The 21,868-nt window shown below is 49.9% G+C and overlaps 1 protein-coding gene across 1 annotated transcript in view; it reads right to left on the bottom strand.

Annotated features, from left to right (window-relative positions):
* Nucleotides 1-21,868, bottom strand: part of SEC16B (SEC16 homolog B, endoplasmic reticulum export factor) — a 65,616-nt gene that overhangs the window by 18,780 nt on the left and 24,968 nt on the right. Inside the window, exons 15-20 of the mRNA XM_081194564.1 lie at nt 12,889-12,994; nt 9,776-9,916; nt 6,892-7,005; nt 5,337-5,406; nt 2,102-2,344; nt 619-686 (exon numbers count right to left, since the gene is read on the bottom strand). Coding sequence (XP_081050690.1) covers nt 619-686; nt 2,102-2,344; nt 5,337-5,406; nt 6,892-7,005; nt 9,776-9,916; nt 12,889-12,994 — 742 coding nt within the window. The remainder of the gene's footprint in view (nt 1-618; nt 687-2,101; nt 2,345-5,336; nt 5,407-6,891; nt 7,006-9,775; nt 9,917-12,888; nt 12,995-21,868) is intronic.

Below are 21,868 nucleotides of genomic sequence, written 5' to 3'. Positions count from 1 at the left end.
AGCCCTGCTGGGTCAAACCAAAGGCGTATCTCCCCATCTGAGAAGCTCACAAGCAGGACATATAGGCAGTCGCCCTTTCCCAGTGGCTTTAGCCATCATGACTAGCAGAAATTAAATTCATTTCACACTGGAAGCAGAGGTTTATCAAATTTGGACCTTCCAAAACAATATGACAATTGAAACACAACGAAATTCATACTTTCAAAATTCCTCCAGATTTTGTGATGCAATTCTCCAGCCATCCAAAGATCACAAAAGTGATTGTATTAGGTGAAAGTGTGCATAAAAACCTAACATGTTAGTGAAAGTAACATTTAAAAAACAGGTCAACAATGCATATGAAGTGGTGCTTATTAGGAGCAATTTGCACAAAAATGTTGAAGGATGCTCGTGAGCATCTGTTAAAAGGAAATCCACCAATTGCTTCAGAAAGGTGGGGAACTAAATTTAAGATTGGATTAAAATGAGAAACAGAGAGATCTTTCCACCCCTAACAGCCACTGTAAGTAAGCCTTATCCTCTGTGGATTTGCCTAATCCCACTTTAAAGCCATCCAATTTAGCACCATATCTTGTGGCAGAGAGTTCCATAGTTCAGCTACCCCCCCCAAACTCTCACCTGATACTCCGGAATGCTCTCCTGATCACCCAGGAAGTGGTACGGGCCACAGGATTCCACGGTGCCCCCTGCAGATTACACCAGAACAGGTTTTATTGTACCCACCAGCCAAGATCTAGAGTTCAAAATGGCAAGAGCTGTTAGGAGGCAGTTCCCTGGAAATGGCCTCTGCAGCCAAAGTGTCCAGGAAACAAGCACTGCCAGGTACAAACAAAGGCAGAATCAGGAAGCAAACTCTTATGCCTTTCCACAAAAGAAGGGACCTGCTTTTTACCCTGCCCCCCTCCCAATCCTAAGCATGTCTGCTGGGAAGCAAGTCCTGCTGGTTTCAATAGTGCCTGGTTCTATGTTGGGACAGGGCTCCTATGCCTTTAAAAAAAACCAGCCTGAGAGGTTGAAATTTTACGGGTGAAGCATTCTCCATCATATAGACCAGGCACAGGCAAACTTGGCCCTCCAGATGTTTTTGGCCTACAACTCCCATGATCCCTAGCTAACAGGACCAGTGGTCAGGGGTGATGGGAATTGTAGTCTCCAAACATCTGGAGGGCTGAGTTTGCCTATGCCTGATATGGACTGTCAGGCAGCTTAGGAGTCCCTCCACCTGCAAAAGAGGAGCGACAATCATTTTCCAATCCTGGGCTGCATCAATAGGAGTATAGCATCTACATCAAGGGAAGTAATAGTGCCACTGTATTCTGCTCTGGTCAGACCTCACCTGGAGTACTGTGTCCAGTTCTGGGCACCACAGTTCAAGAAGGACACTGACAAACTGGAACGTGTCCAGAGGAGGGCAACCAAAATGGTCAAAGGCCTGGAAACGATGCCTTATGAGGAACGGCTAAGGGAGCTGGGCATGTTTAGCCTGGAGAAGAGGAGGTTAAGGGGTGATATGATAGCCATGTTCCAATATATAAAAGGATGTCACATAGAGGAGGGAGAAAGGTTGTTTTCTGCTGCTCCAGAGAAGCGGACACGGAGCAATGGATCCAAACTACAAGAAAGAAGATTCCACCTAAATATTAGGAAGAACTTCCTGACAGTAAGAGCTGTTCGACAGTGGAATTTGCTGCCAAGGAGTGTGGTGGAGTCTCCTACTTTGGAGGTCTTTAAGCAGAGGCTTGACAACCATATGTCAGGAGTGCTCTGATGGTGTTTCCTGCTTGGCAGGGGGTTGGACTCGATGGCCCTTGTGGTCTCTTCCAACTCTATGATTCTATGATTCCAGAACCCTGATTTATCTCTGGTTCTTTTGCCCACCCTCCATCTCCATCATCTTAAATATATTTGTGCCCCCCAGCAGGTGGGGAACAGATGCAGCAGGACTGGAGACGGAGAAAGTGGAAAAGGGCATGGCTTGCCTTATCTCCCAAGGCCACCAAAATCAATAATTTTTTTTTAAAATGCAATATATGGTTTCCAGATGGAGACCAGGGAACTAGTACATGCACACCATCGCAAATCATTTCAACCGTCTCTTAACCTGAGGGGAGGTCAGCTGGATGTCCTCCAGGAGGGGAAACATAACCGTGGTCACTTCCTGGAAGATAAGTCTCCAAAGCCGCATCAGTTGTATCTACAGGAGGCCCAGGATAGAAATGCCTTCTCTGTCCCACATCTGGCTGGTCTTGAGCCGAGTCCACCGGTGGCAGGTAAGTCGAAGGATGAGGCTCCAAGTCCTTCAAGCAGCCTTGGCTTTGTGCAAACTCAGAACGGGCAGCCAAATCTGGATAATGTAAGATTTGATGGATTAGATCAGTATATCCCCCATTCCATAGATGGCCTGCACACCTGTTCAAACTCCAAGGCTACAAATGAGGTACTTTAAGCAGGAATGCCAATAGCTATTAGATCAGAACAGCTGAGCGGCTGAATTCAACCCTCTTATTATTCCCACTTACTGTTTCCAGCAGAAGCCAGTCTCTTAATAAAGCATGAAAGAGAGGGGCTTCTCCTTTTATTTGTCCACAGCATCTGGTATTCAAAGGTATACTGCCTCTTACCATGGAAGATCCATTTAGCTACCTGTTAAAGGTAAAGGGACCCCTGACTGTTAGGTTCAGTCGTGACCGATTCTGGGGTTGCGGCACTCATCTCACTTTACTGGCTGAGGGAGACGTGTACAGTTTCCAGGTCAAGTGGCCAGCATGACTAAGCCACTTCTGGTGAACCAGAGCAGTGCACAGAAATGCCGTTTACCTTCCTGCTGGAGCGGTACCTATTTATCTACTTGCACTTTGTCGTGATTTCGAACTCCTAGGTTGGCAGGGGCAGGGACCGAGGAACGGGAGCTCACCCCGTCGCGGCGATTCGAACTGCCGACCTTCTGATCAGCAAGTCCTAGGCTCTGTAGACAACCCACAGCGCCACCCGCCTCCCTTTTTAGTTACCTGTTAGAAAGTTGCCCGTTAGAAAGCCTATATTCCACAAATATGCTTCAGTCTTATTTTCATCATTCAAAAAACAACAACAAAACCTTTCAGAGGCTGGAACTGAATATCTGGGAACTTTAGTAGCTGATCCTGTTAAAACTCCTCAGAATCTTTAGATTTGGACAGTGGTGGAAAAACCCAGCTTGACAGATGACCCAGCTAACATTGCAATCCTCCCCATAAGACCCCCTGAACTCTCCTGGGCTTTATGCAAAAGCATACAGGAAGCAAAACAGGCCTTCTGAAGGGCTTGTAGAATTTAGATCCCTTGCCCAATGAAGGCTAGAGACAGGAAGAACAGAATGAGACCCTCAGAAACAGCCAAAGCTGAGCCCCTTTTAACCTATTCCGATGCATTTACTGCCTGAGAAACAGGGTCCACCTGTTGTTCAAATTTCAGGGCATCCACACTGTCAACAGGGGGCTGTTGTGGTCCAGAATGGAGACAATGGGCCTTGAACCTAGATTACCTGATCAAAAAGCTTTACACAAAGAACCAGTGGCGTAGCGTGGGGGGTGCAGGGGGGGGCGGCCGCACCGGGCGCAACATCTGGGGGTTAGGGTTAGGGGGCGCAAATCCATGGGTTAGGGGGCGCAAATTACTTGCCTTGCCCCGGGTGCTGACAACCCACGCTACGCCACTGCAAAGAACACCTATTGCATAAGAACAACACCAGGGAAAGCAATGACAGATCCTGTCATTATAAACAGAGGAGTAAAGCAGGGCTGTGTACTCGCTCCCTCTCTTTTTAATCTTTTTCTTAACGACCTCGCTTCTCTACTAAAACAGGTGGATGCCCACAGCCCAAACTCAACCCATCAAGCATTCCCGTCCTTCTATAGGCAGATGATATGATTTTGCTTTCACGGACAAGAATGGGCATAAAATGTTTGTTAAATTCCTGTATTGACTATCTGTCCAGAATGAAATTGTGCGTGAACTTTGATAAAAAGCAAAATAATGGTTTTTGGGGAAAGCTATAGCTGGGTATTTGGTGGAAAACCCATCCAGCAGGTATTCAAATTCATCTACCTGGGAATCACATTCCATCATAGGCTCCTATGGTCCTGGCTCCGTGCAACGGTGGTGAATTCCAGTAAGATGTCTATGCAGGCCATAATGCGTTTCTTTATAACAAGAGTTATTTGCATATCCCCTCTGCCCTCAAGGTCTTCAACACCAAAGTTATAGCTCAATTGCTCTACAGAATTCCAGTCCTTTTTAAGATTTTTGCTGTCCCACATTGTGTACCCTATGCAGCCTTGTGTCTAGAGGGAGATCAACACAAGGTAGAGACCGTAGCCTGGGCGAGATTTCTCACATGCTGGTTAAACATCTGTCTCACAACAGATAAAGATCCTCTCCTTAGTGAACTTTTGCTAGATCCCTTTCTTTCCCCAGGGCTACAACGGTTTAACATAAAGGTACAGCAACGGGCTGTCGGTGGAATTTTTGCGATCGATGTCCCCACCATCTGCAAAGGCTATAATAAAAACTAGGTTGTGGGACACTGAACGCCAGGAATTAGCAGCAGCAGCAGAGAAAACATGTTCCCCTCTTAACTTTCAACTTTCTTGGGCGCATGAAATTAACCACAATTATCTTGAATTTTTGCTTAATCCTCAAGAAAGAAGGGCATTTTCGCTAGCCAGGTTTAATTCAAATCCTTCAAACCTCCAATGGGGAAGGTTCTCGGGAATGGTGGAAGGAGAAAGAATTTGCCCATGTGAAGACCATCAGGTGGAAACTCTTACACGTATGGTTCTCAAATGTAAACTATACGTTGATCTCCGCCAGCAGTTCCTAGATCAACTCTGCATCCCCAAATGGAAAACAGAGTTAGAGGTCATACATTTTCTATTATTGGGGAATAATCAGGGGCTCACCACGTTAGTGGCTACATATCTTTATCTGGTTTTTTGTCATCGAAACACATTGCAGACGTCTGATCACCCTGGAGACCTAGAGATGTAATGTTAGACTGCTTTGCCTCTTCCATTTGACAAATGTTTTGTGTCACTGGGAAGGTGGGAATTCTGTATTGATTTGCTATGGATGTTTGTATGTGATACCAATAAAAGGTTTGATGATGATGATTAAGGATACCAATAGGCTTCTGCAAGTCATACTTCCAGGGAAGTCTTTGAATCCAATCCAATAGCAGAAAGGAACAGTCTCAGATGTGCCAGAATAATTGTAAAAAGGGATTCATTTAACTGGCCCCAGTGCAGCTGTGTGCTCCTTTCTGTGAACACCTGCCACTGTTCATCCTTTCGTTCTTTTACCTGGTGTTGATCCACTGGTTCTGGGAAATTCCGGCTGGGTGCAGTTGGCATTGCAAAGACTTCCTTCCTCCTTAAATGAGATGAGAAGGAGAAGGAGAAAAACAGGTTAGGCAAAGCTTGGAGCCAAGTGGGGGCAGCTCTGGGGCAGCAGGCAAGAAGGCGGGTGAAGTGCCAACAAGGGACAAGTCACAGAAGACACAGACAAATCACCAGGGCTCTTCAGTACGTTTCCGAGCACAATTCAAAGTGCTGGTGTTGACCTTTAAAGCCCTAAACGGCCTCGGCCCAGTATACCTGAAGGAGCGTCTCCACCCCCATCGTTCAGCCCGGACGCTGAGGTCCAGCGGCGAGGGCCTTCTGGCGGTTCCCTCATTGCGAGAAGTAAAGCTACAGGGAACCAGGCAGAGGGCCTTTTCGGTAGTGGCGCCCGCCCTGTGGAATGCCTTCCCATCAGATGTCAAAACGATAAACAACTACCTGACATTCAGAAGACATCTTAAGGCAGCCCTGTTCAGGGAAGTTTTTAATGTATGATATTTTAGTGTTTTTTTGGTTTCTATGGAAGCCGCCCAGAGTGGCTGTGGAAACCCAGCCAGATGGGAGGGGTACAAATAATAAATTATTATTATTATTATTATTATTATTCGTGAACAGTCTTCATCACCCACCATTGGGAGGAGGTGGGAGTAGAAGAGTTTGGATTTGACATCTTGCTTTATCACTACCCTAAGGAGTCTCAAAGTGGCTAACAATTTCCTTTCCTTTCCTCCCCCACAACAAACACTCTGTGAGGTGAGTGAGGCTCAGACACTTCAGAGAAGTGTGACTAGCCCAAGGTCACCCAGCAGCTGCATGTGGAGGAGCGGGGAAGCGAACCCGGTTCACCAGATTACGAGTCCACCGCTTTTAACCACTACACCACACTGGCTCTACATAGAACTCTATGTCATATATATAGTCAGAACTCTACATAGCAACCCCAATTACATCCCCTGAACCGAGTAGCACATCCAGGAGGTCACCCGTCTTCTCCCCTTTAGGCGGCAGTTCCACAGATCTCTGCGGATAAATCTTCTGTTCATCAATGCAAAATGTATACGCCACACTCTCCGACATCAGGATGGCACCCGATGTGGTATAAAAGCACAAGAAAGCTACGCGAAGCCAAAACAAGTGTTTTCTGAAAGCAGCCACGTTGCTGAAGCCGAGGGAGGGAAACCAACGGAGGAGAGGCGACACTGGCGAGTGCCAGATTCTGCCGTCAGCGTGACAATGGAGGCATGGCCTCGCCCGTCCGTCACGGGGAATGGTATTCAGAGGAGTACCATCGCCTGGCAAGGGAGACACATCCCCTGGACTTCCCAGAGATGGCAACCATGCAGGAGGTGGAGCAGGAAGCAGGAAGTCCCTGTTTTCTGCCTCAGGTGGTAAAGCAGGCTTTGGGATCCATGTGCCTCAAGTTGGGAAACAGCTGCTTCTCTTCAGCTTAATCCAAGTGGCCAGAAAGAGCTGGATCACAAATCAGCCCATCGACACCCCACCCAAGAAGTCTTACCTCCCACTGCCGACATCTGGTTCGGAGCTCTGAAAGCCAAGCCGGTTCCCAAATGGCCTCTTGCACAGGCTTCCCCATCAGGCAGGGGTCAGAGAGTTTCAGGCGCTCTGCCAGCTGTGCGATTGGGAAGAAGCGAGGAGAGGAGCAGTTAGTTCAGAGGATCCAGAGTCACTGCTCCAGTCAGCAGAGGGCTCTTTAAGTTAGGTGGCAAAAGAGGATTCTTTAAAGGGGGGAGGGGGGGACCAAGCAAGAACTGTTAGCTCTGCCTTCAAGACAAAAACTCTTCTTTTGATAATACCAAGGGGGGGAATCCTGATCCTCGCAGCGCCATTCTAGAAGGCCAGTTGTGGTTACTGGGAGCAGAAGATGGGATGCTGGTGAGTGAAATCATTGGCCCATCTAATTTAGCCTAACCTATTGCTTTTTTATAACACACTGCCATGGTGCTTAACTGCATTCTAGAAGGCTCCGCTGCCTGTTCACCTGCCCTCTCCAAACATTCAAGCTGTGGAGAAAAATGTGAGTGCAGCAGCATCTTTCTCCACTGGCCTCTCCTCCCCCCCCCCCTCGCCCCAATCTCAGCAGTTGTGTGGACTGGGCCAGAGAGAGAAAGTGTGTGTCACAGCTGCAACATTGCTTGTGCAGTGCCAAGAAGCTGGACCCACAGAGAACATCATCCAACAGCCCCCCAAATCTGACATGGGAATTGGATCTGCCACCTGGTGACTCCACTACCTAACATCTCAGAATGTCCCAAATGGCACATTTTGTCCCAAATTTTGCCCCACAAAACTCAAAAGAAGCCACGGAGAACCAATACTCGTCTCCACAAGAGCTACGCTTGCTAAATTACTTCTCTAAATTGCAGCGCTTATCCCACCTGTGACAACTCTCTCCAAATTCAGCAATTATTAGCAGGTTATTCATGTCATTTGCTCCTTGCGAGAAACGTGTTTCTTGGAACATGTCGAGGCCCCTTCTCAAATTCCGGGGCTTTCAGCCATTCGTGTTAACGTATGTGCGAAACACAGATTAGGCAAATGCGATTATCATTAAATGAAACATTAGAAAGGAATTAACAGCTCAGCCTGTAACTAACTGAGCTACTTAAGCCCTGTGCCGCATTTGTAATTTGTGCTGTTTCTGATTTAGCCGTCTTTCCTTCCATTTATTCTGAATATTTATACAGCTGAGTCCACTATGGAGGGCAAACAGAGGTTGTTTGCCCACCGACTGACATAATTTCAGGTCTCCTCCTCAATCAGCTGCTGAACAAGTCCACAATGAGGCTGACTCCCAAGCAAACCCCTTCTTGGGATACAAGGGTTTGGCTTCTCAAAGCAGGCTCATGTCACATCTGAGTCGGGTTGCTGGAGCATTTTCTGTGCGGGGCAGCCCTAGGGAAGTGTTTGGAAACATGGGCTGGTTCAAAACATGGCAACCAAGTCGTTATCAGGAACTGGCCATTGTGAGCATAAAGGTAAAGGTAAAGGGACCCCTGACCATTAGGTCCAGTCGTGGCCGACTCTGGGGTTGCGGCGCTCATCTCGCTTTATTGGCCGAGGGAGCCGGCGTACAGCTTCCGGGTCATGTGGCCAGCATGACTAAGACGCTTCTGGCGAACCAGAGCAGCGCACAGAAACACCGTTTACCTTCCCGCTGGAGCGGTACCTATTTATCTACTTGCACTTTGACGTGCTTTCGAACTGCTAGGTTGGCAGGAGCAGGGACCGAGAAACGGGAGCTCACCCCGTCACGGGGATTCGAACTGCCAATCTTCTGATTGGCAAGTCCTAGGCTCTGTGGTTTAACCCACAGTGCCACCCGCGTCCCTTCATGTCCCTCTTGGGACATGAAGTTCATTGTAAGCATAGCACACCTGTAATCAGATCCCTCCCAATAAACAGAGCTAAAGGAATCAGGCACATAAACAGGTGTGTTCCAACAAAAGACACCTGTATTCACATATATACTGTATTAGTCTCAATATAGGATGTGCTCTCCCACCCTTTAATCTGGTTTGCATAAAACCTGTGCGGCCTACAATTGTGCTCCTATAGAAATAGAAACCGTTATTTAAGACGAGACCTTGGGAGCCACGTGGAATTTCAACATACTTTGGTAGTTTTTGTAAATGGATGACCCACTCCAGTTGTCCAGGGATTTAATTATTGTGAGACAAGTAGCACTGGATGGTGCCAGAGATTGAAATTTCATTTCAAAGGGATCTCATTTTAGGGGTGCAGTCTATATTCAGGGGAGGTTTCTATTCAAAACCAATACTGTACTAATTTAGGGGTTGAAATAACTGCTGGCATAAAGCAGAAAAGGGAAGGTGAGAGAACAGCTGGACACAGATTCATACCTTAAAAACGGTAATGGTCAGAAACCAGTGGAGGCTGTGTCACACTTCAAAAGAAAACTCCACTGTGGAGGTAAATTTAGACATGAATAAATGAATTCTAACACTATGACACTTGGGCTTGGGAAGGACGGGGCATGTCTAGCTCGCTGTGGAAAGAGTTGGTCCCTCTCGCATAGGAGCATTCATCTTGCCAGTTCATCGCCAGTTTGGAATAAGGATCAAGCTCTCTTGCAGGGGTCAGCAAACCTTTTCAGCAGGGGGGCGGTCCACTGTCCCTCAGACCTTGTGGGAGGCCGGACTATATTTTTGGGGGGGGAAATGAATAAATTCCTATTCCCCACAAATAACCCAGAGATGCATTTTAAATAAAAGGGCACATTCTTCTGATTCCTGGACCCTCTGCGGGCCAGATTGAGAAGGCGATTGGGCCGGATCCGGCCCCCAGGCCTTAGTTTGCCTCCCCATGCGAGTCTCTTGTGACATGAAGTGCATGGCTTTTCCTCATCACCCAAAGCCCACCTTGATCACTTGCTCCAGGAGGACAGGGGACGTGTTCTGCTTCTGAACAAGAAGCGCAGTCGCTGCCGCTTCGCAGTAGTGCAAGGCCTGGGCAGGGAGGCCGCAGTCCACCAGGCGAGAGGCATAGATCAGCTTGTAAACCTGCAAAAGACAATGGGGGGGACTTATACAGATTGCAGGGGGAGAGGAGGAATGAGATGCATTTGGGGGGCACTCTGTTCAGGTTGCTGTGGGGAGCTGAGTCAATGAAAAGTAATTAGATAACCCTCTTTCCACTTCTGCAGGAGAGCAGCAGTCATGCAAAAGTGGCAGGATTGATATTTGGGGCAGACCTCATCAAAACAGCTCGTGCACCTGAAGGCCGGCTTACATGTTGTTGTTGTTGTTTTTATTATTGATTTTAATTTGTTTTGCTACATCAGACATTAAAACAAACGAAAAGAACATACATCACACATACACACAAAAAAGAAATACATAAAAAAAAAAAATAATAAAGAAAACAAAAGAAAAAACATCTCCTAACATAAGATACCAACAAATTAGGTTACATTTACTAAATAACACACAACACTAATTGACTTCCCTTCATCTCGATTTCAGAATATATGATTTTTTTTATCTGCAGTTTCTTTTCCTTAAGAAACTCTTTACATCACAAGTGTTACGTCATACCTACTGTAATTTTTAGATTTTTTACCTCTGTTTCCATGTATGTCATAAATTTATTCCATTCTTTGTTAAACTTTATGTCTTTATGATTTCTTATTTTCTGTGTCATTTTTGCCAATTCTAAATAACCAAATAGTTTGGATTGCCACTCGTTTATAGTTGGGATTTTTGATATCTTCCAATTCTGCGCTATTGGCCGGCTTACATGTTGTTAAGTTCTTTTAAAGTGTTTACAGTTGTTAGCTGTAGCGTACTGGCTAGGAGACAGCTGTGGAACAAAAAAACTCTTATCTCTTAACCTGAAGATAGTGTTATGAGTTCGGGGTGGGGAGCAGAGGCCTGGACCCACTTCTAATTCATGGATATGGCATGAATTCAATTCCTGGAATAGCCAGTCTAGCTTCCTGGTGAAATAATGGCCCTCTAGGTATGGGCCATTAAGGTAACAAAGGACGTGGTTCTGTGCCAGATATCAGATGGTTAGGGCTTCCTCCCTCAACTCACTGAGAGTTAGAAAGCCAAAAGCCAGAGTTGAGAGTTGAGTTCTGTGAGCTATAAGTTGGAAGCTGGCAGGCTGCAGGCTGGGAGACAGAGCTATGCCTTGGATTCTGTTGGAATCCAAGGCTGCAGCGATGAGATGCCAATGCTGTGAGCCCCTTCACTGGAGGCTCAGGTGGCTTATATGTGTAAACAAACCATATATCATAAAGACACCACAGTCTCTCCTGTGCCGAATCCTGAATAAGCTCCTGGAACCCCTGGAATCTTGCAGGGCTTGGAGACTGGGCAACAATAGAAAGGCAGATCACTCTTAAAAACCTGTTTTGCACGTCACACTAAGCTAGAGGAAGGGGCTTCACCTGGGTGATGTCTGGTCTAAGGACTTTGTCTATAAACCCTTATTTACTAGCTCTTAATAACTCAGCAAAATTTGCCAAGGCAAATTCACTTTATGGATTCGGTTTGCTTGATTCAGCTACCACAGAAGGAGGCTGCCGGGGGTGTGAGTGCGATATGGAGCAGATAAAATGGCCAGAGGTGAAGAATAAGCAGCCCCTCTCTCCCCATTCCCGACCCCAATCACTCATCCTCTGCTCAAGATTGCAGCTTCCACAGCGGCTTTTGATCTGCCGAAAATGTCAGGGGGAAATTATATGTGATTGAGCATCAAGCATCCTTGGGTCCTTTAAAATCTTGCCAAAGGCCAGGCAAAGAGGCTTGATTTCTCCTGCCCTTGCGATAGACAGGACTATTTTACTATTTTAATCATGCTTTTTAAAGGGCGCTTCCACAAATGAGGCTTCGGCCTGGTAATGATGTATTGCATTCATCCTACAAGCTGAATCAGGTTGTATACCAGGGCCAGCCCTGCTACAAAGCAACTTAGCTCTGTTCTTCAGCATTACTCTCCCAAACCCTGCCAGTTATGCGAGGCAGGAATGGGGATTAACATTGACCCCACCCCATAACAGCTATCCCAGATAATAAGGGGTGGGGAGAAAGGAGGGAGCCTAGCACCTGCTAAGTGGGATTTGCTTGATTCAGATTGTAATGGCTATTGTACAGGATGCTCATTCACATAACAAACGCCTCTCCCCTGCTTCACATTCCGCATTAAAAATGATCGCACACTGATAGCACAGGAAAAGCTCAAAGGTGTGAGACGTCTCAAAGTGCAACTTTGGCCAAGTACAGATCAATATCCTAAACTGGCCTTACGTCAGGTTAGATCAGAGCTTTCCAAACTTCTCGTGTTGGCGACACACTTTTTAAGACATGAATCATTTTGCGACACAGTAATTCCATTTTACAGTGGTACCTCAGGTTAAAGACGCTTCAGGTTACAGACGCTTCAGGTTACAGGCTCCGCTAACCCAGAAACAGTACCTCAGGTTAAGAACTTTGCTTCAGGATGAGAACAGAAATCGCGTGGCGGCAGCGGGAGGCCACATTAGCTAAAGTGGTGCTTCAGGTTAAGAACAGTTTCAGGTTAAGAATGGACCTCCAGAACGAATTAAGTTCTTAACCCGAGGTACCACTGTATTAGCAAACCAGAGGTTAAACTGACCCCTTTCCAGCCCCAGGGGGAGCGTTTGTGCGACACACCTACACGCTGCAGCCGACACACTAATGTGTCGCGGCACACAGTTTTGAAAGCTCTGGGCTAGATCATTAGCCCACACTTCCTATTGGCAGCAACCCACCCAAACAGACCGCCTGGTCCCTCCAAATGGAAGTTGCTGGGGACAGAACCAGGAGCTTTAAACATGGGGTGCATGTGGCCCCTATAGCCCACCCCCTAGGGGAAACTTTGTTAACCCTGACAAGGCTCAAGACCCAAAAGCTCTTGTTTAAAAAGCATTTTTAGAGATGATCCATTAAACTTCAATGAGCTCCGGATATTCTTAAATGACTGGTTGGACCCAGAGGGCATCTGTTACCTGGAAAGAGGGAATGAAAGCCTGGGGAGTCCTCAATAACTGGCAGTACTCCAAGATCTCTGTCCTGTGGATGCCCTCTGTCCTGGCAAACTGGGCAAAGGTCTGGCTGAAAGGAAGAAGCGGACAGAGAGTCAGGGATGGAAAGCGAACAGCATTCTCTAAAGCAGCCTCTTAGATTCCGGTCCCCACTTTTCCACGTCACTTTGTGGTGGTGGAGGTTTTAAAAAAAAGCCCTCGTGAAAATTCACCAGTATTTTAATGGGCATTTCTCTTAATGCACCCATTTTGGCAAAGTAATTTCCCCCATTTTGTATGTTGTTTTCACTAATATACACATTTCTTACCCTAGCATACACATTTTGTACACATTACTTGGCTGGAGAGCTGCACTACAAAATTCGGAAAACCACAAATTTCAAAGAATGGCTGTGTTTCAGTTATGAAAAGCGCAAATCTAGGCAGATTTTTGTCTTTAAACGAGAACCAAAATGGATTTCTCTACCCATCCCTAACTCATTGAATCCAACAGGACTCATTTCTGAGTGGAAGGACGTGTGGATCCAGAACTGGCCTCCACAGTCACTTATGGACTCATTGTTAAAACCCATTTTTATGGAAGACAATCTTACTTGCCTACAAGTGATCACCAAAGGAGAGGAAGAGATATTTTCCTCCAAGTGGATCTCACACACCCAGCTCAAGAGCTATCCTCCTCTCCAGCTGAACGCTAAGAGCTCCAACTCTCAACTCTCTTTTCTTTCTCCCTCCCAAAACACTGACTTCACCCCCTACTCTGGCTATCGGTAAGGTAAAGGTAAAGGGACCCCTGACCATTAGGTCCAGTCGCGGACGACTCTGGGGTTGCAGCGCTCATCTCACTTTACTGGCCAAGGGAGCCGGCGTACAGCTTCCAGATCATGTGGCCAGCATGACTAAGCCGCTTCTGGCGACCAGAGCAGCGCACGGAAACGCCGTTTACCTTCCCACCAGAGCAATACCTATTTATCTACTTGCACTTTGATGTGCCTTCAAACTGCTAGGATGGCAGGAGCAGGGACCGAGCAACGGAAGCTCACCCTGTCGCAGGGAATCGAACCGCCGACCTTCTGATCGGCAAGCCCTAGGCTCGGTGGTTTAACCCACAGCCCCACCCACGTCCCTTTCTGGCTAGCGGTACCTGCAACCAATCACGAGGAGGCTAAAGCTGAGCACTCTGGTGGGTTGCCCAGGCACTGCATCACCCAACCTCTGGTCCAGCGGACTTTTTCATCACATGCCCCCATCCCTAACACACTGAATCCAACAAGAGTCATTTCTGACTGCATGTTGAAGCTGCAAGCCTTTCTTCCAACGCCTGGAGCTGGCAGCAGCCACTGAATTCATTTCAGTTCATTACTCACCCACCCATTAACTGGTTAATCAGTTAGGCTTAAACAAATCTGCAAATTACAGAAACGCCAGTAGATCAGCCCTTCGGATAAGTGAAAGGAAATGTCACACAACCTACACTTAATAAACCAAAGCTAGTTGCCATTGCTAGAATGAAATAATATTTTTAATTCCCACCTACCCTCCATTACATTCCTTACTAAAGTAAGACGCAAGAACCAAAATAGCTTTATATATAAAAAAGCCTTTAAAATAAACAAACGTTTCTGTGGCTTATAGTCCCACCAGTTTGCCCTCGCTAATTGGAGTTTGTCTGCACAACTCAGAGAATGTGTTTACTTTTCTGTTCCCTGGTTCAGAAAAAGACGAAGCAGAAGGTACGGCTTCTCCTATAGACCACAGACCATGTCCTTTTATGCTGCCCCTACTACAAAGATGCTTGTATAACGATTATTGCCCCCTTGCTTTGAAGAATGCCCAGATTATCTACATTGGAATTGTCCAGTTTGCTTCTAGAAGATGGAAAACCAGAGATGTATTAGTCGCAATATTTTGAATGACAGCCTATAAAATACATCAGTCATTCTTACCTGCTGGATATACATAGGCTTTTTAACTCTCTCTTAAATTATTAACTCTTCAATTTTGCTTGCTTACTATTTTGTTTATTTTATCCGTGTTAGGATTTGTTGTATGAAACAGAGTCCACAAGCACATTCCAGGCAGAGGGCCTTCTTGGTAGTGGCCCCCGCCCTGTGGAACGCCCTCCCATCAGATGTCAAGGAAATAAACAACTACCTGACTTTTAGGAAACATCTGAAGGCACGCATGTTTAGGGAAGTTTTTAATGTTTGACGGTTTATCGTGTGTCAGAGCTGCTTCCAGATCCTAGCTCACAGAGGATTACGCTAGCCAGCGTTCACTTTATAAAAGTCTTTATTGAGTTACAGTTTCCATTCTCAAGCTGCCGCGTGCAGCTCTACGTCTTATGGGTTAGACCGGCAAAGCTCCGTCTGAGTCTCCGCCCCCTGTACACCAGCTTAATACCCTAGCCTTACTCCACCTTTTCCGCCTGACCGTTCTTCTCTGGGTCCCTCTGCCCCCCGTGGTCTCTTCCTTCCTGGACTCTTCTGACGCTGACCCCCCGGACCCATCTGTCTCCTTGCGTCAGGCTTTAGGACCTGGCTCCCTTTCCGGGCTGCTTACTGCGCCACTTTCCTGTGCATTTGAACTTGGCGCGCGCGCCCAACCTTCCACTTTCCGCTTAACCGTTTCTTCGCTCCCTGATGGAGGTGTGGCCACTCCTGACTCATGCCCTCCCCTCTGCTGCGAGCTGCCAGAGCTCGATACCTGGCGCCCTTCCTCTCCACTGCGCTCTGTTGGTGACGCTGGCCCCGATTTCCAACTGCTGCCCTCTGAGCCCCCTCTGGACCCTTCTTCCTGGGGTGTCCCCCTAGGCTCCCCCCTTGCTCTGGCCACTGGCGCTCCTTTCTGTGAATCTTCTGATTCACTGGAAAGACTCGGAGATCTCGGGTCGTCGTCATCACTCATCTTTTCTTCGGCCTCCTCCCCCTCGCTCTCTGTTTCCTCCCTTGCCCTCGCCTCTGCTCCTGAACCCCTGACATCCATCCCCCCCTCGAAGCCCCCCCTTCCCCCCTCCCCTCCTTCCGGTGCGGGAGCTGGGTGCTGCAGTGTCATGGGGACGAATGCCGGATACAGTTCGCTTCCCGTGGCGGGCCTCCAACTGAAGACTTCCGGTTCTTCCTCCCTGCGCTCGTCGACAACGGTCACCTCCACTTCCATCTCTGTGCCTCCGTGCTCGAACCCAAAATCCTCCCCGTACATGTCCACGTCCGTCTCCGCCTCAGTCGTTCCCGGGTCCGTCGCTCGACCTGGAACCTCCAGCCACTTCCTGCGCCACTGTTCCTCTGGTCTATCGTCCCACCAATACGAGGGTTCTGAGGCAGATCCCGAGGGTGACCCCTCCGGGGAACATGTGTCCATTGTCGGTTCCTCGTCCGAGTCGAACCCCTGGAACGTGCTGGCTGAAAGCGTCGGTGTGAAAAGCCAATCGTCGAAAAAGTCTGCTGGCATGGGCCTGTGTGGGAAGAGGGCATGAAACTCGTCTTTGAGCAGAGGTTCCTCCAAAGCGTAGCCCGGCACCCAGCTGTTGGCACTGGCCGGGGTGCCCTCTCTGGCGAGAAGGTATTCTACTCCCTCTTCTCCCCATCTCGAGTCCAAAATCTCTGTGACCTCGTTGATGGGCTCCTCCTGTGGCACTCCCCTTTGCTCGGTTCCCTCTCGGAGCGGACTCGGCGCCGTTCCTGGTTCCTGAAATCTGTGAGGTGTCTTGTAGGGAGTGAGCACCGATCTGTGGAACACCGGATGCATCCTGGAGCCCTCCGGAAGCATCAGCCTGAAGGCTACCGGGTTGACCTGCTCTTCGACTTGGTAGGGTCCCAGTTGTTTATACCCTAGTTTCTTCTTCGCTAACGACCTGGCCGGCACTGCGTGGGCTGCCAACCAGACCCAGTCTCCCACATGGATCTCTTCACCAACCCTCCTGTGTTTGTCTGCTTGTACCTTGTATGCGTGCTTGGCCAGCTCCAGGTGCCGCCGAAGCTGATCGTGGACCTCCTGCAACTCCGACGCGAACGCGTCTGCTGTCTGCGGCTCCCCCTCCCCCATTCTTTCCAATCCCGGGAAGGTTCTGGGGTGCCTTCCGTTGTTGGCGAAGAACGGCGTCACCCCCGTGGACACGTGCTTCGTGTTGTTGTAGGCGAACTCGGCGAGAGGCAGGTAATCCACCCACGTCGCGGGCTGTTGATTCGCATAACATCTCAGGTACTGCTGCATGATGGCATTGACCCGCTCCGCTTGTCCGTTGGTCTGCGGGTGTCTAGCCGAAGCCAGGTTGATCTTGACGTTCAGGAAGCCCATCAGCTTCTGCCAGAAGTTTGAGATGAACTGCCGACCCCGGTCGGACAGTATAGACCGCGGCAGACCGTGAACCTTGAACACGTGATCTATGAACAGTTTGGCGGTTTGTTCCGCCGTGGCCACCTTTGCACATGGAATGAAATGTGCCATCTTGGAGAACAAGTCCACCACCACTAGCACTGCCGTCTTGCCTCTCGAGCTGGGCAGATCCGTGACAAAGTCCAGGGCCACTCTCTCCCATGGTTCGAACGGGGTTTGCAGCGGTTCCAGCAGTCCCGCCGGCGGTCTGTGTACTGGTTTGGCCCTCTGGCAGGTGTCGCACCTCGCCACGTAGTCCGCGACTTCCCCTCTCATTCTGGGCCACCAGAAGTCTCTGGCTACTAATTCTATCGTCTTCTCTGTGCCAAAGTGCCCAGCGGTGGGCGCGTCGTGCAACTGCTGCAGTACCTTGGCGCGAAGATCGTCCCCCGGCACGTAGATGGCCCCTTTACGGAGGAGTAATCCGTCTCGAACCTGGAACTCGCCGGTCGCCGTCGTGCCCCTGCGTGCCTCTGCCATCTTCGCTCGCGCGAAGGAGTCGTCCTGCAACGCACGTCGAACCGCCTCCAGGTCAACAGTCGCGGAAGCGCACGCCCACGCTGTCGGTGCGAAGATGTGCATGGCCGCCGCTGGCGTCGCCTCCTCGAGGTATTGCGGTTTACGGGAGAGGGCGTCCGCCATGATGTTGGTGTCCCCCGGGACATACTCTATGCGGAAGTCGAAGTCCGCAAAGAACTCTGCCCAACGTATCTGCCTCTGGTTCAGGAACCGCGCCGTGCGCCAGTGCTCCAGGTTCTTGTGGTCCGTGCGGACCTGCACCGTGTGCTTGGCTCCGATCAGGAAGTGCCTCCACGCCTTAAAGGCTGCATGAATGGCCAACAACTCCCTGTCCCAGATGGTGTAGTTCTGTTCTGACTTGGTGAGCTTCCTGGAGTAGAATGCTCCCGGTCTCCACGCCCCCTGCGGGTCTTGCTGCAACAGCACCGCTCCCACGGCTCTGTCTGAGGCGTCCGTCTCCACCCTCATCGGTCTGCTGGGGTCGACGTGTAGTAGCTGCTCTTCCAACGCGAAGAGACACTTGAGTGCCTGAAAGGACTGCTCCGCCTGCTCCGTCCAGATGAACTTCTTCTTCTTGGAGCTGAGCGTGTCTGTGATGGCCGCCGTCTGCATCGCAAACCCCTTGATAAACTTGCGATAGAAGTTCGCAAAGCCGACAAACCGCTGGACCTCCTTCCTGTTGCGCGGACTTTTCCAATCCAAAACCGCGTGAACCTTGGCGCTGTCCATGGCGAGCCCCTTGTCGGACAACCTGTAGCCCAGGAAGTCCACCTCCGACACGTCGAACTGACATTTTTCCAGCTTGGCGTAGAGCCTATGCTGCTGCAGTCTGCTCAGCACTTCCTTGACGTCTCTGTCGTGATCCTGCTGCGAGTCAGAAAAGATGAGTATGTCATCCAGGAAACAGACACACTTCTTGTAGAGAAGCCCCGCCAGCACGTGATGCATGAAAGCTTGAAAACAGTGGGAGCCATTTTGCAATCCAAAAGGCATAACTCTGCATTCGTAGGTGCCCAGGGGCGTGAACATGGCTGTCTTCCACTCATCGCCTTCCCGCATGCGAATGAGGTTGTATGCCCCTCGCAGGTCCAACTTGGTGAAGACGCATCCCTTGCGCACCGTCGCGAGGAGGTCGTCTATCCTGGGCATGGGGAAGTCCGATGGCGCGGTCACCGCGTTCAAGGTCCGGTAGTCCACTACGAGCCTTTTTTGGGGCGTGTCTTTCTTCTTGACAAAGAATACAGGACTGCCCCCCACTGCCTTGGACTCTCGGATGAAACCGCGCTCCAAATTGTGATGTATGAACTCTTTGAGTTCCTGTAATTCGTCCTCAGACATGGAATACAGCTTCCCTTTTGGCAACGCCGCCCCTGGTAGGAGGTCAATCTTGCAGTCGTACGGTCTGTGGGGGGGTAGCTTGTCCGCCTCCTTCTCGCAGAAAACCTCCAAAAATTCTGCGTACTTGTGGGGAACCGCTTGCAGCGTCCCTAGCTGCAGCTGTGACTCCTCTTCCTCTCCTTCCTGCCGGGGCAGGATGCAGTGTTCAGCACAATAGGAAGAGCCGAAGGTCAGCTGCCTCTGGTACCACGCCAGCGTCGGGCTGTGCTTGTCCAGCCAACTCATGCCCAATACAATAGGCGTGTCCGATAGTTGAGTGACATTGAAGCTGATGACTTCCTTGTGATTCCCAAGTCGCATCACCATTGGTGGCGTTTGCTTCACCACTTGCCCCCCGAGCAGCTCCCTGCCATCCACCGTGACGACCTGCAGGGGCAGTGTGGCAGGCAGTAACTGTATAGCGTGCCGGTCGACAAAGTCTTGCCCTATAAAGTCCGCATTGCTTCCTGAGTCAATGGTGATCGGCACGTCCATGGTGAGGCCATTGGGCAGCTGGAGCGATGCGGTGAGCCGCACTACTGGTTTGGGCAGGAGGGGGGGTCTGTGGGCTGCAAAATCTCTGGGGACTGCTTCACTGACACGTCTGGCTGGGCCCCAGTGCCTCTGTCTCCAGCCAGACTCCGTCGTTTCCCTGCTGTGGTTCTCCTTGCTGCGTTGCTGCAGTTACCATTGCTGAGGCTGCAGTGTGCTTGTGGAGCCTCTGGGGACACTCTTTCGCCATATGCTGGGGATTGTCACAGATGTAACACTTCCTGTTCCCTCTAGGAGGCTTCGCTTTCACTGCTCCCGGTGCTAGGGCTCTGGTTGCTGACTGAGCCCTTGCAGCTCCAACCTCCATAGGTTCCGCTCCTCCTCCTGGCGGAGGCGTGGATTGCGCACGCGCTGCTTCTCTGGGAAGGAAGGAGTAGCCCCTGGCTGGTTCGCGCCCTCCACGCCCTTCGTCCCTGCTCCATGGACGTTCTTCCAGATGCACCCCCACCGCCAGCGCCCTCTGAACGATCTCCTGCGTGCTCCGGGGTCTCTCCCCCCTTGCAATTTCGTCTTTAACCGCGCTGTTCAATCCTTCCCAAAACAGGTCTCTGACTGGAGCCGAATCTCTGTCCCATTCCAGGGCACTGACCAATGCAAAAAAGCGGGCATGATACTGCCTTACACTGGCCCTCCCCTGCTTCAGTCCATGTACCTCCTTCCGGGCAAGATCCACGTCTATGCTTGATAAAAAGCACCCATCCATCGCTTTAATAAAGGCATCCGCATTTTGGAGCGCCGGATCCTTATCTCTCCACAAATTGCGCAGCCATGCTTTAGCATCTCCATGCAAATGGGACATGATAAATCCCACCTTCTCTTGCTCATCTCTAAAGTCTTTGTCCAGCAGTTGCAGTGCACACATTACATCTGCTCTAAAGTTGGGGTACTGTTGTAAATTCCCATCGAAGTGAGAGACTAGACCGCCTGTTCGTCTCCCCAACCCAATCCCCTCCGGTCTGGGTGTCAGTTGCCCTTGCTTCGTAAGCATTTCCAACCTGACCTGGAGATCTCTGTAGGCGGCAGCTGCGTCCTCCTCTCTCTTCCTGGATGCAAGTATCTCGGCATTCAGTCGTGTCACTGCTTCTCTGAGATCCGCTATCTGCTGTTCGGCCGTCATATTGTCTGCCGTTCGTGAGCTCGCTAGTAGGCACCCGCCTTCTCTCCTCTCCGCGAGGCTGCAGATGCCCACAACTGGAGACGGAGCTTACTGTCAGAGCTGCTTCCAGATCCTAGCTCACAGAGGATCACGCTAGCCAGCGTTCACTTTATAAAAGTCTTTATTGAGTTACAGTTTCCATTCTCAAGCTGCCGCGTGCAGCTCTACGTCTTATGGGTTAGACCGGCGAAGCTCCGTCTGAGTCTCCGCCCCCTGTACACCAGCTTAATACCCTAGCCTTACTCCACCTTTTCCGCCTGACCGTTCTTCTCTGGGTCCCTCTGCCCCCCGTGGTCTCTTCCTTCCGGGATTCTTCTGACGCTGACCCCCCGGACCCTCCTGTCTCCTTGCGCCGGGCTTTAGGACCTGGCTCCCTTTCCGGGCTGCTTACTGCGCCACCTTCCTGTGCATTTGAACTTGGCGCGCGCGCCCAACCTTCCACTTTCTGCCTGACCGTTTCTTCGCTCCCCGATGGAGGTGTGGCCACTCCTGACTCATGCCCTCCCCTCTGCTGCGAGCTGCCAGCGCTTGATACCTGGCGCCCTTCTTCTCCCCTGCTCTCTGTTGGTGACGCTGGTCCTGATTTCCAACTGCTCCCCTCTGAGCCCCCTCTGGACCCTTCTTCCTGGGGTGTCCCCCTAGGCTCCCCCCTTGCTCTGGCCACTGGCGCTCCTTTCTGTGAATCTTTTGATTCACTGGAAAGACTCGGAGATCTCGGGTCGTCGTCATCACTCATCTTTTCTTCGGCCTCCTCCCCCTCGCTCTCTGTTTCCTCCCTTGCCCTCGCCTCTGCTCCTGAACCCCTGACATCGTGTTTTTAATATTTTGTTGGGAGCCTCCCAGAATGCCTGGCGAGGCCCAGCCAGATGGGATAAAATATTATAACAACAACAATTTGAGAACCTCATCATCAGTCCATCAACTAAAGCACTGGTTGACAAATCTATTAATTAAACCAGTTTTTAAAAG

Source organism: Podarcis bocagei (assembly GCF_964188305.1).
Source record: "Podarcis bocagei genome assembly, chromosome: 5".
Classification (NCBI taxonomy): domain Eukaryota; kingdom Metazoa; phylum Chordata; class Lepidosauria; order Squamata; family Lacertidae; genus Podarcis; species Podarcis bocagei.
The sequence above is the reverse complement of the archived record's forward strand: the minus strand, read 5'-3'. Positions and strand labels throughout refer to the sequence as shown.